This window comes from Leguminivora glycinivorella, chromosome 16, assembly GCF_023078275.1.
Source record: "Leguminivora glycinivorella isolate SPB_JAAS2020 chromosome 16, LegGlyc_1.1, whole genome shotgun sequence".
Taxonomy (NCBI): Eukaryota; Metazoa; Arthropoda; class Insecta; order Lepidoptera; family Tortricidae; genus Leguminivora; species Leguminivora glycinivorella.
The window spans coordinates 4,057,662-4,074,144 of NC_062986.1; the positions used below are offsets into that span (position 1 = coordinate 4,057,662).

The following is a 16,483-nucleotide window of genomic DNA, read 5'->3' on the forward strand; positions in this document are numbered from 1 at the left end:
CCTAATTAATCGGGATGGGAAGAGTATAAAAAAAAAACAAATCAGAAGTTTTGCAAGTGACAGGTACGTTTTTGATAACCTCTTGAGTACACAGGCTTTTTCAAACTGTAAAAAAATACTTTTATTTAAAAAAGAAAATTTCTTATTTACTTAGATACTTACAGTCGTAATTTAGATGTGATCGTAATTTTTTTAGAAGTGATTGTAAATTTCATTGTATCAATTAAGTGAACTCTGTTAACAATCACAACAATCAAACTCACAAAATACAAACTAAATAAAAAAGTGCTCCCCCTTAACTGCAACCGAATTTATTACAAGGGCCGCTTATCGCCACTCTATCTAAGATAGCGAATTAAATTACGGCACTCAGATCTTCTATCACCACATTATTTGTAATGATGAGTAATGGATAACTACTATTTGACGACCGGTCTGACGCAATCGGTAGTGTGCCTGCTGCGCCGCGGTCCCGGGTTCGAATCCCGGTAAGGGCATTTATTTGTGTGATGAGCACAGATATTTGTTCCTGAGTCATGGATGTTTTCTATGTATATAAGTATTTATATATTATATATATCGTTGTCTGAGTACCCACAAAACAAGCCTTCTTGAGCTTACCGTGGGCCTCAGTCAATCTGTGTAAGAATGTCCTATAATATTTATTTATATATTTTATTTAGTGTTGCTTGATAGTGCGCATAGGAATGTGATTGATTTTATCTTAACCTTTAAATGGATGATTTTTTCTTTTGACGAGAAATTAATATATGTGATAGACAATGGCTTTCTGACTCTAGGAAAAATAATAAAAAAAAAATTTAACATCGATTTTAATACTAAATGAGTCTTAGAAGTAAAAAGGCTCAATCTTATCTATATAAATACAAATATAATTAAGAGTTTTTAATGATTTACGGTTATTTTCATTAGACTTATATTGACAAAAAATCAAAAATCAAAAAGGTAATCACGGTCTATATCCCGGTCAATATAAGTCTAACAAATATAATTGTTGGTAACATTTATAATTACAAAGGTACAATAATTAAGAAGCCCTTATGATAAAATGTTTAAACATAAAATAGTTACTAACTCTGAAAAAATCTGCCTGAATCCTGTACTAAAAATCGCCATCATCCAGTTATTTCACACTTTTCCGCCATTTTTTATCTTTATCCTTAATTCTTAAATGCATGATTGTTTATGTTCACCAGGGTCACCAGGCGGGCAATTATGGTTGCGCGATAAATGATAAAAACATCTGGCCGTCCCTATCGCACTTACTAATAGTGCGATAGGGACGGCCTGATATTTTATCGTCTATCGCGCGACCAAGCTACCCGTGCTGGACGAAATTCTGACTGTTCGACCATTATTTGAGATAGGTACCTATATATTGTTGTCAAGGTCAGTTGGATAGTTGCACATGCATTAAGCTAGGAACATACTACGCGGACGTCCGTCGTCGATTGACCGCGGACGGGGATCTGGACAATGAATATACACTTAACCGTGCAAACTATCGGTCGACGGACGTGGACGTGGCCTTGAGCGCATGGACGTCCGATCGAAATCTGGCTCGCTGGATGTTTTGTTCCGTGCACACTGATCGGTCGCGGTCGCGGTCGATTTACGACGGACGTCCGCGTAGTATGTTCCTAGCTACTTGCAAAAATTACTTCCTCTGTGTACCTTAATTTGCTAATATTCGCACATAATACGGTGTGCAAACACATCGCCACGCGCCATCGCTAGAAAGGAGGAGAAAGCGCGTCCTTGCGATGCCATGACTTCCTGCTCCGTGCCCGTGGCGATGAATTAAATTACTTCCACTACGAAACAAATACTTATTGCTTTTGCATCACAAAAGGATCAAGGACCCTCAAAGAAGAAGCTAAGGGCACAGATTAAGTTACTAACATAACAGATCCTGTAGATACTTGGCCGCAAAACGACAAACACCTACGCTTTAACTAATACTAATAACTTACTAAGTAAAACTCAGAAGAATAGTACTAACCTAGGTACATTGACGCGTGGCGCCTCTCGGCCACTTGTTACCTCGAGGCAACTGCTAGCCGGGTAGGTACTTAACGCGCGAGTGAGTGACGTAGGCCTGCTAAGGGGCACTTCATGTCAAATAAGGACGACGTTTTCATCGAGACTTTTATCAGCAACTCATTCTTATAGCAGTTCATCATCCTCCTTGCGTTATCCCGGCATTTGCCACGGCTCATGAGGGCTCGGGGTCCGCTCTGACAACAAATTCCAAGATTTGGCATTGGCACTAGTTTTACGAAAGCGACTGCCATCTGGCCTTCCAACCCGAAGGGTAACTAGGCCTTATTGTAATTAGTCCGGTTTCCTCATGATGTTTTCCTTCGCCGAAAAGCGAGTGGCAAATATCAAATGACATTTCCCACATAAGTTCCGAAAAACTCATTGGCACGAGCCGAGGTTCGAACCCGCGATCTCCGGATCGAAAGTCGCACGCTCGCACGCTCTTACCGCTAGGCCACCAGCGCTTTTTTCTTATAAGTAGCAGTTATTGCTGATGAAGTATAAAGACCCTTACTTAAAGTTCTTAAACTAATTTTTATCATGCAGTGACGTCTGCGAGCGATACTACATATTTTGGGATTAATGAAAAGATGGAAAAATATACACCTCCGGTCCAGCAGGACTCGAACCTGCGACTTTCAGCATTGCCGGTGCAGCCGTACCGGTATAGCTTAGCGTAACAACATTCCGAGACCTTTAAATGCAACCAGAAAGGAGGGGGTAGAGCAGGGAGAATTTTCTGAATCTTTCAAATTACCCCATTACACACACAAACACCCTTCACTCACACTACCTCAATTTACTGTGAAAGGTCAGTGACCCTTAATTTTTTTCAAGAGTGTTATTTTGAGTTTGTAGTCAACTACTTACCTCCTTTGAGAAATTAAACTGTAAAAAAGGTAGCATACAAGAAGACAGAGAAAAAATTCGCATCATCTAGCTTTCCTTCTCTGTTCATGTCTCATGTGACTTAAATTTACCTAAATATGTAGATAACGTTCCTAGGCAACTAAGGTAGGGTTTGTTATTGCACTTTAATTACATATTAATGATTTCTAGCCCGTAAGATATATATTTGCTTTAACAATGGATAGATATTTATGCGAGTGAGAGTGTAATTTAGATTTTTATAAGGAAACAAATATTTTTAAGCAACCCGATCAGATATTTATACGAATAAGGACCCTCCCACATCTACCGTTTCGCGATCGTACCGTCGGGCCAACTGTATGGCTAAGCCGCGCCGACGCGACGCGGCGTCTTTTTCCATACAGTTGGCCCGACGCTACGCTCGCGAGACGCTAGAAAGAGACACTAACGGCCTAGCCACGACAATGGTCTAAGCGCGACAGCGGTGAGCGGCGGCCATACATTGAAGCGAGACACAGCGATGGGACTTTTCATTCGCACGTATGGCTGCCGCTCACCGCTGTCGCGCTTAGACCAATGTCGTGGCTGGGCCGTATGTTTTTGCCGGTCACGAAGCATCACAATTTTTTGCCGGGAATATGTCGTCATATACTTATGGCCTTTATAGAGAATCGGATATATTGTCACGGCCGTTCATAGTCATATACGTATGCTGGTGACTGTTCCATGAACATCTGGTCTAGTTGAATGGAGAAGTGCCATTCAAGACGAGCGTTACTTTCTAAACAACGATGAACTTACGGTTACTTACGTGTTCGTGGTATGCACAGGGTAATCTTTAATGAAATTAAAACATTTTTTTATATAAAAATTTGAACCAGAAGCACACCATACGGAATATTGTATTTAATAAATAGGTACTTATATACCCGCCCGCATTTCCCTTTCTTCTATTCTAAGTAAGAATCGATTAATAAGTATCTAAATATGTAAAAATAAATTAAATTAATAATTGTTTACATACAACATGCATACAACCTGGTTGACAGAATTTGACGTAGGTGCTGTCATATATATTTTTAAAATGACGTACTGTTAATACCAGCGTAATGAAAATTTATTCCAATGAGTAAAAGAAAACATGAAACTCTTTTCAATTTAACCGAACTAGAATGAAATTATTTATACTCATTCGGTTGTGTTCGTTATTTTCTTTAATAATGTGATATATTTTTATTTATTTTTGATGCACAAGCCATGCACCTTTACACTTTAAATGAGATTGGATCTCCACCTGACATTATCGACTTACCCTATTTATTTTGAGCACAGTTTTACACTGGTATGGTTTTTCGTGTACGTACACGATTTTCTGTCAAAATATTTGTCAAATTTAATTGTCAACGCGGAGCGACCGGCGACACGTCTGCCTCCGATGAGCCGCTCACGGCATCTAATCGAAAGGAAAATTCTGACAGCAATGGCGAATGTATGGAAATTTTACGATAGTTTAAATTTAAGGTAAAATTTCTTTGTTGCCTTTGAGAGGAAAAATATAAAAAACCTCAAAACTTGTAGTCCATTTATCTGGCTTTCAGAATCACATAATGTTATAACTAGAGTATTGAATTTTTTTAACAAAGTTTACTAAACGGCGACATACGTTTTTCTCATTTTAGGTCAACTTTGTGTGGGTTTAGTTATTACACCGTTAATAATTGGAGATTGTGAATAGTCAAAAGTTGTAGACACACTCTTTAAGATAATAACTACATTTATTTTATTTCATTTAATTTAGAAATGTGAGCAGCATTTGTTAAACGCCGAATGCACTTTTCGAGGATTTCGTACGACCCCCTCTTAAATAGATAACACGTTACTTTGCCTTGTCACTGTTTCAATACTCGACTGGCAACGATGTAAAAAAACACATGATTCGGAAGCTAAGCCAATGTGATAGAACTTTTTGTACGTATTCTAATTATCTTATCTGATAAATGTAATAAGGTCATTGACCGTGCCGAGTCATTTGTTTTTTGTTTACCATTATATACGTAACAGTTGCACCAATCACACTAGACAGACAGCATAAGTTACATAACTCAACAATGAATATTTAAATAACGTACGCTTTAATTGTGACCAAAGATGATTTGTATAAGAATCGTACCTAATTTTTTTAGCGCCAACTATTAAGTCATAACTACACTGATAATGCATGAAAAAAAATTATTTTTTTTCAAAATGGACGGAATGGGACGGTCCGATGTGACATTTTCTATCCTGTCCCGGAAGTATTTGTTGTGTTTTTGAATTTGGACCCTTTTGTTACTCATAAAAAATTTGGAATATGTACAGTAAAATGTAGGTACACAAGGACTTAGGAGGCTAATAATTTGATAAATCGGAAATCCTCTAAGTTGCCTCTCCACTGATGTGTTTATGAGAGATACATGTGGAAATCAATCATTAGATGCATAGAATGTGTAATAATCCACCTCTCTAAATATATCTAGATTAGTTAGGCAGCCGAAAATAGCAACACTTGAGATAAGTCTATTAACAATAACAATGTGACTTGCAAATCTGAGACAAAGATGTCGACACAATGGTCTAATTAATACGTATAATGTAACGATTACGCAATGTCCCAGTAATTTAATAATAGCCTTCGTCCTGTTGTAACTCAATTTGCTCAACCGTTTGATGGCTATCGGCTATCACGGGTACAGGCGAGTGCAAAATAACAACATTACTGTGATGATATTGAACTCGTCATAATATCATACAATTGAGTATTTATTAAAATAAACCAAACGAACTAACAAACCATAATCAGCACTGGGTGCGTAGCCGAATGGCACACACGCTCACGAAACGAAACGCTCGTAGATATCTATCTCTATCGCTCTTGCGTATTGGCGCGACAGAGTCAGACTACCTTTCGCGGCGTTTCGTGGCGTCGTAGAAATGCCATTCGGCTACGGGGCCAGGCTTCGTCATAACTGCAATTCACAAAAAGATTATCCGCAACACGCTTCGTAAAAAAAAACACATGTCATAATATTGCACTTACCAAGGCAGACATTTTCCACTTTTAAATAAATAAATAAATAAATATTGGGGACACCTTACACAGATCTACTTAGCCCCAAAACTAAGCAAAGCTTGTACTAAATTTAATATATATCCTGCCTATAAGGGTGCTGAATAAAATGTAGCTTTAAATTCTCGTATATAAATATTTTCGGTGTCTAACGCTCCAATATTTACTTGAGGACAATTTACAGACAAGTTTACAAAGGATTTCTATCAGCCTCTCTACAAATCTTTTTCGTTTAGACATTATCTGCTCATCAAAACCAAGCAGGCATCCAAACTTATCATGCAGCCAGCTTTCTCTTTATAAAAAAGGGCTGACACATATCAAACATTTGAAACATATTTGAAAATTAGATGCCTGCGTGTGTTCCCGTGTTAAAGGTTACCTACGTCTGAACGGATTGATCCTTAGGTCACGACTTTTAGCTTAGAGTGATTGTTATGATAAGAATTAGGAATGTTTTCCTTCCACTCGTGTGTTCCTTACAGCGTATTCTATCTATCTATATCTTTTTCGAACATAAGCATTATTTTTTTAAAGTACCTATTAGGGTATTTAGATGGTCACGAATGTATACTCTGTTGCATAAAAAGTTAATCGTCATTTTTTTATTATTATTATAAATGAGCTTACTCTTGGCCACAGACTAGCCAAAGGCAAAGACGTGGCCTACGATGGAGTGAGCTCGCCCAGAAGACGCCTGTAATTTGAAGGTTACCGGGTTAGACCGTTTTCACATTATCCGATCCGATATAGGATGTCGGAAGGATTTTAAAGACAAAAATCAAAGATGGCTCCTTTAATGTACTTATAGGATATCGGTCCGACATCCGATATCGAATCGGATAGTGTGTAAACGCACTTATATGAGCTCGGAAATATATGTATAGGTATAAGTTTTAAAGTTCCTAACCTGCTCATAGTACCCATTTCGCGAAAATCTTTTAAGAAATGAAACCTGTGGAGGAAAACATCCGAACAAAAAACCATGTTTGTACCTACATGCTGAAATGAGGACCGTTCAACTCGGTAATTATCGCCCTTTCCATTTTATTACCCATTAAAATATAAACGTATCTCTTACCCAACCATGGCGCACAAAACTGCAACATGTCTAACTTCGCAATCTTTTCAAAGATCAGCAAAACCTTTGACAAAATGTGGAAACTGGTAACAAATACCGGCTTCTAAGCAATTAAGATAGGTATCAAATAATTTAAATAACCTCATACCTGTCTATATTATTGTAAAATAAATATATCTAGTCTCTAGAACATAAAGTTTGAAGTTCAATGCGATAATAAGGAAGATACGAGGTCGTGGAAGTTAGATTTGTTATGTAAGAAGGCAGACGCCGCTCAGACAGCGGCCGGTCTAGCCGAAGACATGATAGTTAACGCTACGTGGCGATAGAATCGCAGTCTGACTCTGTGGCGCATTTTTTTTTTTTCAGAGGTGGAGGTAATCGTCATTGGATACTGCCGACCCGGTGTTCGACAGCATGCCCGACTCGGCTATGCTGGAGGTTTCCTCCTAGCCGCCTACGGACTAAAGCCCTCCACCCTGTGTAGTAGTTTGTTACTAGAAATTCGGCGCTATCGGTATACGCTTTATTTCTGAGTGTGTGTTTGTGTGATCCGGGAGAGTGATGTGTGTATGTGATGATCTGTGGAGTGTAATGTGTATGTTGAGTGTACCTACGTCCTTAACTCTGTCGCGCATCTACAGAAGAGCGATAGGGACAGCTAGTAACGAGGCGTAAGCGATTGCGACATTGGCTAGGTCCGCAGATGGTACGCAGAGGTTTTGTCTTTTGTTATTTATTGCGAGAATCGCGCATTTGTGTAACTTAACCGCAGAAAAGTTTGCTAAATTGGGTTAAGTATGTTATGGGTGAACTTTAACCTAGTTTTCAAATCTTTTAACTTAAATCTTTATCTATTCCACCTGTAAGTACCTATACAGAGTGGGGCCTGTAACAAAGGCGAAGAATTGAACTGTAGGCTATTCTCCTTATACTGATCAACATTTGTTCAGTGACTTAAAAATTAGGAAGTCTTTAAGTTTTTAATTTTTCACACAAAATAAATATTAGCTTCAATGTACGCCATTATTGTTGTCATTGACGTTGTCTGTCACACTTTAGACTTAACAGCAGAATTCGCAATACATTACCTCTTATAAAAAACTTTCAAGGGTGATAAAAATCAAAATACAAGTTATTTTTAAAAGTCGCCGAACAAATGTTGATCAGTATAAGGAGAATAGCCTAGAGTTCAATTCTTCGCCTTTGTTACAGGTCCCACTCTGTATACAACTAGCTTTTACTCGCGGCTACGCTTGTGTTAAATTCGAAAATTGCGGAATGTCCCATACACACTACCACCCCCCATTTTAGAGAAGTGGGGGTCAGAAAGAGACAAAAAGTAGCCTATGTCACTCTCCATCCCTTCAACTATCTCTTGAAAAAAACACGTCAATTCGTCGCTCCGTTTTGCCGTGAAAGCCGGACAAACAAACAGACACGCACACTTTCCCATTTATAATATTAGTATGAATTGACGTGATTTTTTAAGTGGAGATAGTTGAAGAGACGGAGAGTCACATAGGCTAATTTTTGTCTCTTTCTAACGCGAGCGAAGCCGCGGGCAAAAGCTAGTACTTCATATAATCAAGATTGAACTTCAGGTAAGTTCGTTTAAGTTTGTCATACTAAATAGCTCTAGCAACAAATCTAAGTGACGAATACAATCCAGGCCGTTTTCACATTATCCGATCCGATATCGGATGTCGGAAGGATTTCAATAGAAAAAATCCAAGATGGCGTCTGTAATGTATGGGATATCGGTCCGACATACGATATCGGATCGAATAATGTGAAAACGCACTAAGTACCAAGATAACATCTTATTGTGAAATTGAAATTGAAATTGAAAATTGTGCGAGTTATATAGTTATATAGTTAACGGTTACTGTATCTGGATTACTGGCATCTAATGAGAGAATTCTAGTTTTGCAAAAACTGCTTCAGGTATTTTGATATTGCTTTGATGTGTTTACAAGTCTTGTGTCGTGAGAAGTATATCCATGTTTGCTATATATACTCTTTGTTTCGTTTGATTGTTTGGGATTCAGTTGTATGGAACCATGTACCTACCACCGTAACTGTTATTACTTAAACAACTTTTTTGCCTTCAGAGCGTCATATATTTTCAAAGAACCAAAAGCGCACTGTACTACACTAAGTTAGAGCCCATTTAGACAGTACGAGAACTCGTACATACGAGTTTTATTGCATTGCGGTATTTGATGGCTGCACTAAATTGTACTTCAACAGCCCGCAATGTAACTAAAATCGCAAGCGAGTTCGCACGCCGTCTAAACTCTAAATTAGGCCTTAGAACAGATCATAAATATATATATATATATATATATATATATATATATATATATATATATATATATATATATAAAGTACCTACTATACAAGGTGTATTTTAACCTAGGGCAAGGGGTATATATTTACCATCATAGTTCAGACTATTTGACAAATTGACAGAATTTAAATTTGACTAATTTCCGAAATTCTTCTACCCTATTAAGGGTTGATAGGTGGTCAATGATGCTAGCTGCTAATCGAGGGAAGATCTTCCAAGGCCGTTTTCACTGACCCACTATCAAAACACAATTGGTATGAGTTTGACTAAGACACATTTAAATTATATAGAACTGTATGGTGCTCTCACACTGACTGTTATTTAACATTTATAGCAGCCGAGTGTGGGAGCACCATAAGCGTCTGTAGGCTCCCGTGTCTAAGGCTTCCCACAGACAGTCTTAAAAATTCATAATCTTAAAAAAAACTTGTATGCAATCTGACAGTTCAAACTGACACTGACAAGACACTGACAGATTTGAACTGTCAGATTGCATACAAGTTTTTTTTAAGATTATGAATTTTTAAGACTGTCTGTGGGAAGCCTAAGGCACGCCACAGACAGTCTTAAAAATTCATAATCTTTAAAAAAAATTGTATGCAAACTGACAGTTCAAACTGACACTGACAGATCTGTCAGTGTCAATTTGCATACAATTTTTTTTTAAGATTATGAATTTTTAAGACTGTCTGTGGCAAGCCTAAGGCACAGACAGTCTTAAAATTCATAATCTGAAAAAATTATAACCTTACAAAAATCAGATCGAGTGCACGGAGTCCCATACAATTTCGCGACTGTCTACACACACTTGTTTTTTAAGATTATGAATTTTAAGACTGTCTGTTGCCGGCCTAAGTGCCCTTCACAATAATGTTGTTTGCCATCATTCTACCAAAATAATTGGTATCTAACTATAGGCTCCTAATTTATTAGAAACGCCAACGTGTGAACAGGCCTTAACCCCGTGCGACGTCTTTATATTTTGAAACCCATTGTTTTACTAAACCGCTCTATTTTTCTATTTCGTAAAAATCAGTTTCAAATTATTGAGCGCGTGTGATGCGATCGGTATCGCAGTTTCATCCTTGAAGAGTATTGTTTTAATTGTTACAAGCTTTGTAAACGTTAATAGTATTTTGGAACTGATAGCTAAGGGAAATTGATCTAAAATACTCGTTGGTGAACGATCTCTGATACTTAGGCCGGCAACAGACAAGTCTTAAATTTCATAATCTTAAAAAATCATAATCTTATGAAATCAGATCGAGTGCACGAATTCCCATACAATTTCTCAACTGTCCACACACAGTCTTAGGCTTCCCACAGACAGTCTCAAAAATTCATAATCTTAAAAAAAACTTGTATGCAATCTGACAGTTCAAACTGACACTGACAAGACACTGACAGATCTGTCAGTGTCAATTTGCATACAATTTTTTTTTAAGATTATGAATTTTTAAGACTGTCTGTGGGAAGCCTTATTTTTTAAGATTATGATTTTTTTTCAGATTGATCTGACAGATTGCAAATAATTTGAATTTTAAGGCCGGCAACAGACGAGTCTTAATTTTCATAATCTTAAAAAAAAATTGTATGCAAACTGACACTGACAGATCTGTCAGTGTCAGTTTGAACTGTCAATTTGCATACAATTTTTTTTTAAGATTATGAATTTTTAAGACTGTCTGTTGCCGGCCTAAGAATGTGTGTGGCAAGGAAGAATATTATTTTATAAGATTATGATTTTTTAAGATTATTAAATATAATACTGTCTGTTGCCGGCCTTACGTAATTTGGTGTTATGTACCTATTGTAAAGAAAATAACGGAGTAGGCTCGGAGTAGGTATCTGACCCTGTATGTAGAATAATTTCTGAAATAGGCACCTGAATACAGTTGAGCTAGCAGATCAAATTGATTACTAGTCTGTTGCATTTTTACAGGTTATTTTGGCTCTATTTAATACCTACGGCTTTTCACTCATTAGGGACATAAAGCTCTTTCCACTAGGTACTTATTCACGATCCTAAGCTTCCATCTCTATGCAGTTGAACCAGCATGTTGTCTCAAAGCAATCATCTCCACGCCACAAGGCTGCCCCGACAGTCTACGTGTCTAATGCCAGTCGATTGCCTTGCCAGAGACCATGCTTGGCCAGGTGGTCCCGCCCCTTTCTATAATAGGCAGTTTTGGCATCCACCATCTTACACGAAGACTACCGCCTTCTAATATTTTGCCGCTATAGGCTCGGGCCTGATTGGTTCTTATCCAAATTATTTATATTTTCTTATGCTTCAGGTATAATAAGCAGGTCCTTTCCATCCGTCATTAGGTACAATAGAATTCTGATAAAATGGTCCTTATTGTTTTGTACCCTTTCGTATGTTTTCACAACATCCGGTCTGATATCGGATATAGGACCGATATCCTATATATAAAGAGGCCATATTCGATATTCTTCCTACATCCGATATCGGATTAGATAATATGAAAACGCTCTTAGACATTAAACGTCGCGATTATGACATTCGAAATAAGAAAGGAAATCTTTCAGACTTCCTACAGCTACAACGAATTCGCAAATTCCTCAGTATTAAAAACTATCATTAAGTCTCAGTTAGACCACATAGCATATTACGCAATACAGACGGACAGATACATATCTAGGAAGTGTAAATAATGGGTACAAAACGCTTGTGTAAGCGTCCGCTATTGTGGTCTTCCGTATGACACATTTCTTTTTAGGGTTCCGTAGTCAATTTAATTAAGCGGTCTGACGGATTTCATCGGCAGATACGAGTAGGTAACTTATGCACAGAGATTGGAGAATTCCGCGGGCGTAGCTCACTATGTGTATTTTTAGATAATTATTAGGTAGGTATTTAAAAACCAATAGGGATTTACTACAACTAATCTAATTAATAATTAAATTTTTTTATATTATTAATATTTTCGGAAATAATCGCTCCAAAAGCGGCGTCAGCGGCAAATTGACTTCATGAAACACGCCTTAACATGAATAACACCTACTTATTAAAAACCACAGAATTACAGTTAAACCAGAATGAGTAGTTAGGTCAAAAAGTGTATAAAGCTAGGAACATACTACGCGGACGTCCGTCGTAAATCGACCGCGACCGCGACCGAACAGTGCACGGAACAAAACATCCAGCGAGTCAGATTTCGATCGGACGTCCATGCGCTCAAGGCCACGTCCACGTCCGTCGACCGATAGTTTGCACGGTTATGTGTATTTCCATTGTCCAGATTCCCGTCCGCGGTCGATTCACGACGGACGTCCGCGTAGTGTGTTCCTAGCTTACATGCAAACTATCGGTCGACGGACGTGGACGTGGCCTTGAGCGCATGGACGTCCGTTCGAAATCTGGCTCGCTGGATGTTTTGTTCCGTTAGGCTTGTGCCGTTTCGTTCGTTGATCGGAGCGCTCCGATCTCGTTCAATCGCTCCCACGAACTAGTTCGCTCTTTTAGGTCTTTTGCTCATTTAGTTCAGCCAGACCAGCGACCACTGCGGTCGGAAAGATCAGAACGAATAGGACCGAATAGTGTCAAAATGATACGAATAGTCCACAGATAGTAACATTCCGGGCCGAAAGGTTGTAAGTAACCGAAGTTTAATATGAAAACTTGACTTTTTTTGATGCTCTGCTAAATAGCTCTCGCTCTCGGTCGGCGCAGTCACACATTCGTTCTCGATCCAAACCGCTCGCGCTCGCCGATCCTATACTGAACTAAATGAGCAAAGACCGATTCTCAGACCACGGAAAGATTCAGTTCATTTCGGTCATTGATGGGATTTTATTCCTAACAGTTCATAGTTCGTGAACGACACAAGCCTATGTTCCGTGCACACTGATCGGTCGCGGTCGCGGTCGATTTACGACGGACGTCCGCGTAGTATGTTCCTAGCTTAATTTGATGTCAAGTATTCGCATCGCATGCGCATGTGGACCAGTGCAGAGAATACGTTAATCAAATCACTGAATATTTTTATTAATTATTGTTGCTATAAAAATTTATTAACAGAATGGCTTGTTCTGGGTAAGTTAGACATTATTGTTATGACATTCCTCATCATATTCATGATTATCACCTCTATTCTGTGTCACAATTTTATTATGATTGGTCCAATGTTTTCTGAGATTTTGAGCAACGACGCCGCGCCGGTTGAATTATCTTAAACTTTTAAAGGATTGTACCGATTCGACAATACTACTAACTTCAAAACGTTTTTTTTTTTCAGAATTTTGAAGCATGTTAAAACAGGAGGTCCTACTTTGAAGCTGATTATTGCACTATCATATACAGGTGAATGTAAAGGAGAAACATCTAGGGAATTATTGATTGATGGTTTGGTCAAGGTTCGTTTTATGTTCAGTTCAAATATTAGTAAGGATAATGATACTCCAGAATTGATAATATCTACCAAATATTCATTTTCTAAATGTGATGCTGACAATAAAAGTTGCATAAAAATAAGTCTGATCAGTGAAAAATTGAAGTATTCTCAAATCGTTATACACACTCCCAAAAAATGGTCAGAATGGGAACTCATAGGAACTACAAAATCTGCAAAAGAATCAGAATCACAATTGTATCAAACTTGTATTATAGATATCTTGATAACTGTTTACCAGTTTAATATGGAATTGACATTTCCTAAGTTATATTTAGACACAGACTTCACTGATTTTGCCCTTTCAACTACCGACGGGTCTCTGCCTGTACACAAGGTATGCCTGGCTGCTCATAGTGATGTATTCAATAGAATGCTGAAAGGGGAGTGGAAAGAGACAGTTGAAGGACAAGTAAATATGAAGGGAGTAACTCTGGACACACTTAAACAGTTAAAGGAATACATATACTTGAGTACTGTGCCTGATGTTGTGGATGAGCTATGTTCGCTGCTGCTGATCGCCCGACGCTACCTTATAGAAGACCTGGAAAAACACTGCATTAAGAAGATTGCGGAGACCGTTTCCCCGGAAGGATTATTCTCAATTATTGAATTTGCCTGTGAGCATCATATTCCTGAGTTACCCTTTGCACTTTTACAGGTGACTACAGATTCTGTTGTCAACAAAGCTTATGTGCTACAAAAGCGGACGGAGGAGGAGGATGGTGATGACGATGATGAGGAGGAAGAGGAAAGAGAATGATCTCCCTGTTATATATGTTACATATCTGATTGACATTCTATCTTGACTTTAGATTAATTATAGTGCATCATAATGCAGAGTTTGGAAAATCTCCAATGGCTAAGGCAAGTTTAGGTCTAAGTAAGCCTCACAAAAAAAAATGTTATACATGTATACGCTGGGGAAATTGTACAGTTAGCCTTACCTCGATAAGTTCGCTGTAACTGGACACCTTTACTTGTACCTTAACTGGTTTTACCCAAACTGACTTGTAATACTGACTGTGTCTGTGCTTCAATATTAAGCCATAACATAACTCAGTGTTAATGTAAATCTTTATTATAAGTATACATGGACAAGTGGTTTTTGGTCAGATCTTAAAACAGAAAAGTAAATTTAGAGACTTATTTCATGGAAGGATGTGACAGCTTATTGTTAATTAAAACCTACCTCTTCTCATTGTAAATTTCAATGCTGATAATGGTACCAAACTTAAGCTAAGAACAGAAAGCATGGGGCTAGAATCCATGCTGAGCAATTTAAATGTTAATTAAAACCTACCTCTTCTCATTGTAAATTTCAATGCTGATAATGGTACCAAACTTAAGCTAAGAACAGAAAGCATGGGGCTAGACTCCATGCTGAGCAATTTAAATAATTTAGGAAATGATGTGTATGTTGTAATTTTGTTAGTTAATGGGTAGGTTTTCGATGTGATTTGTCTCTCAAATTTTACATTTGTGTTATTTTGTAAATGAGAATTAGCATTCCTCATGTCAATACGGATTTTACATGTTCAATAAAGTAATTTCAATTATGTTATAAAACTCAATATAAATTGTAGATAATCTGACGTACTACATAGAACATAGTGAATAATGTAAGTCGATAAGTTTGTACTAAGTTTGACAGACAAGCGATATGAATGTAACATTCAATTAACAGGAGTTTTATTCAATTTACCTACTATTGATGTTTCTATTTTATTTCATTTCAAATGCCATTCAGTTACCTACATGACCCGACTATTACTTCTAAGTGGGTTTTATGTTAAGATTGTATTCCTTGGCTATTGTTGAATAATATAATTATACTTATTGCTGACTTTATTTTCTTGTGAATAAGTATTTTTTATGCAAACTAGAATTTTAATAAAGCATATATTTCATTATCAGGTTTAATATTGTATTTCTTGGAAATTAAGCTATTGGTTAATATTTGATTACTGTCTTTATTTCATTAAAAAAATGAGTGTTTTTTATGAAAACTAGAATTTAATAAAACTTATTTCATAAAACTGTTGATATGTGTTTTTGCTACAGAATTAGAAACCTAGTTTCAAACATTTCCTTCGTCTGTGTTTGATAAGGATTCTAACATAAGGCGTTGGACTTCAAAAAAAAATATCAAGGCCTTTGCCTTAATGCCTTAGTTGAATTTTAACATTTTTTCTACTCCCGTACTGTTATTCGTGAGTTACAAGGTCGTGCATAGAACTTTAAAACCCTACATAAAAGATGTCAGGACAAGTCTATCTAGTCTATACCCTGAAAACATTTAGTAGCAGTCGCACGATATAGCTGTTTTACAGTTCAGTAAATACATTGCTACCAACTTAACAAACCAATTCGCAGAGTCGAGACTCCTTCGTTTTCTGCTGCGTTCATTGGCGACGCGTCGAATCGCATTCAAATGTATAGAACTCGATTCAACTCGGCTCGATTCGTCTTAGTGGCCAGGCTTCAAAGAACCATACCATAGACAGTTTTATTTTCATGTTTGCACTCAAACTGCATATTCAAAATGGTAGGCGGTCCACCTAGATAACTAAGATGACTGAAAGTAGGTATTT

General features: G+C 37.5%; 1 protein-coding gene across 1 annotated transcript; it reads left to right on the forward strand.

Moving 5' to 3' along the window:
- The first annotated feature begins 13,429 nt into the window (after positions 1 to 13,429).
- Positions 13,430 to 15,462, forward strand: LOC125234613. Its single transcript, XM_048140937.1, has 2 exons — positions 13,430 to 13,534; positions 13,737 to 15,462. The coding sequence occupies exons 1-2, from the start codon at positions 13,521 to 13,523 to the stop codon at positions 14,650 to 14,652; spliced, it is 930 nt and encodes a 309-aa protein (XP_047996894.1). The 5' UTR covers positions 13,430 to 13,520; the 3' UTR covers positions 14,653 to 15,462.
- The last annotated feature ends 1,021 nt before the right edge of the window (positions 15,463 to 16,483 follow it).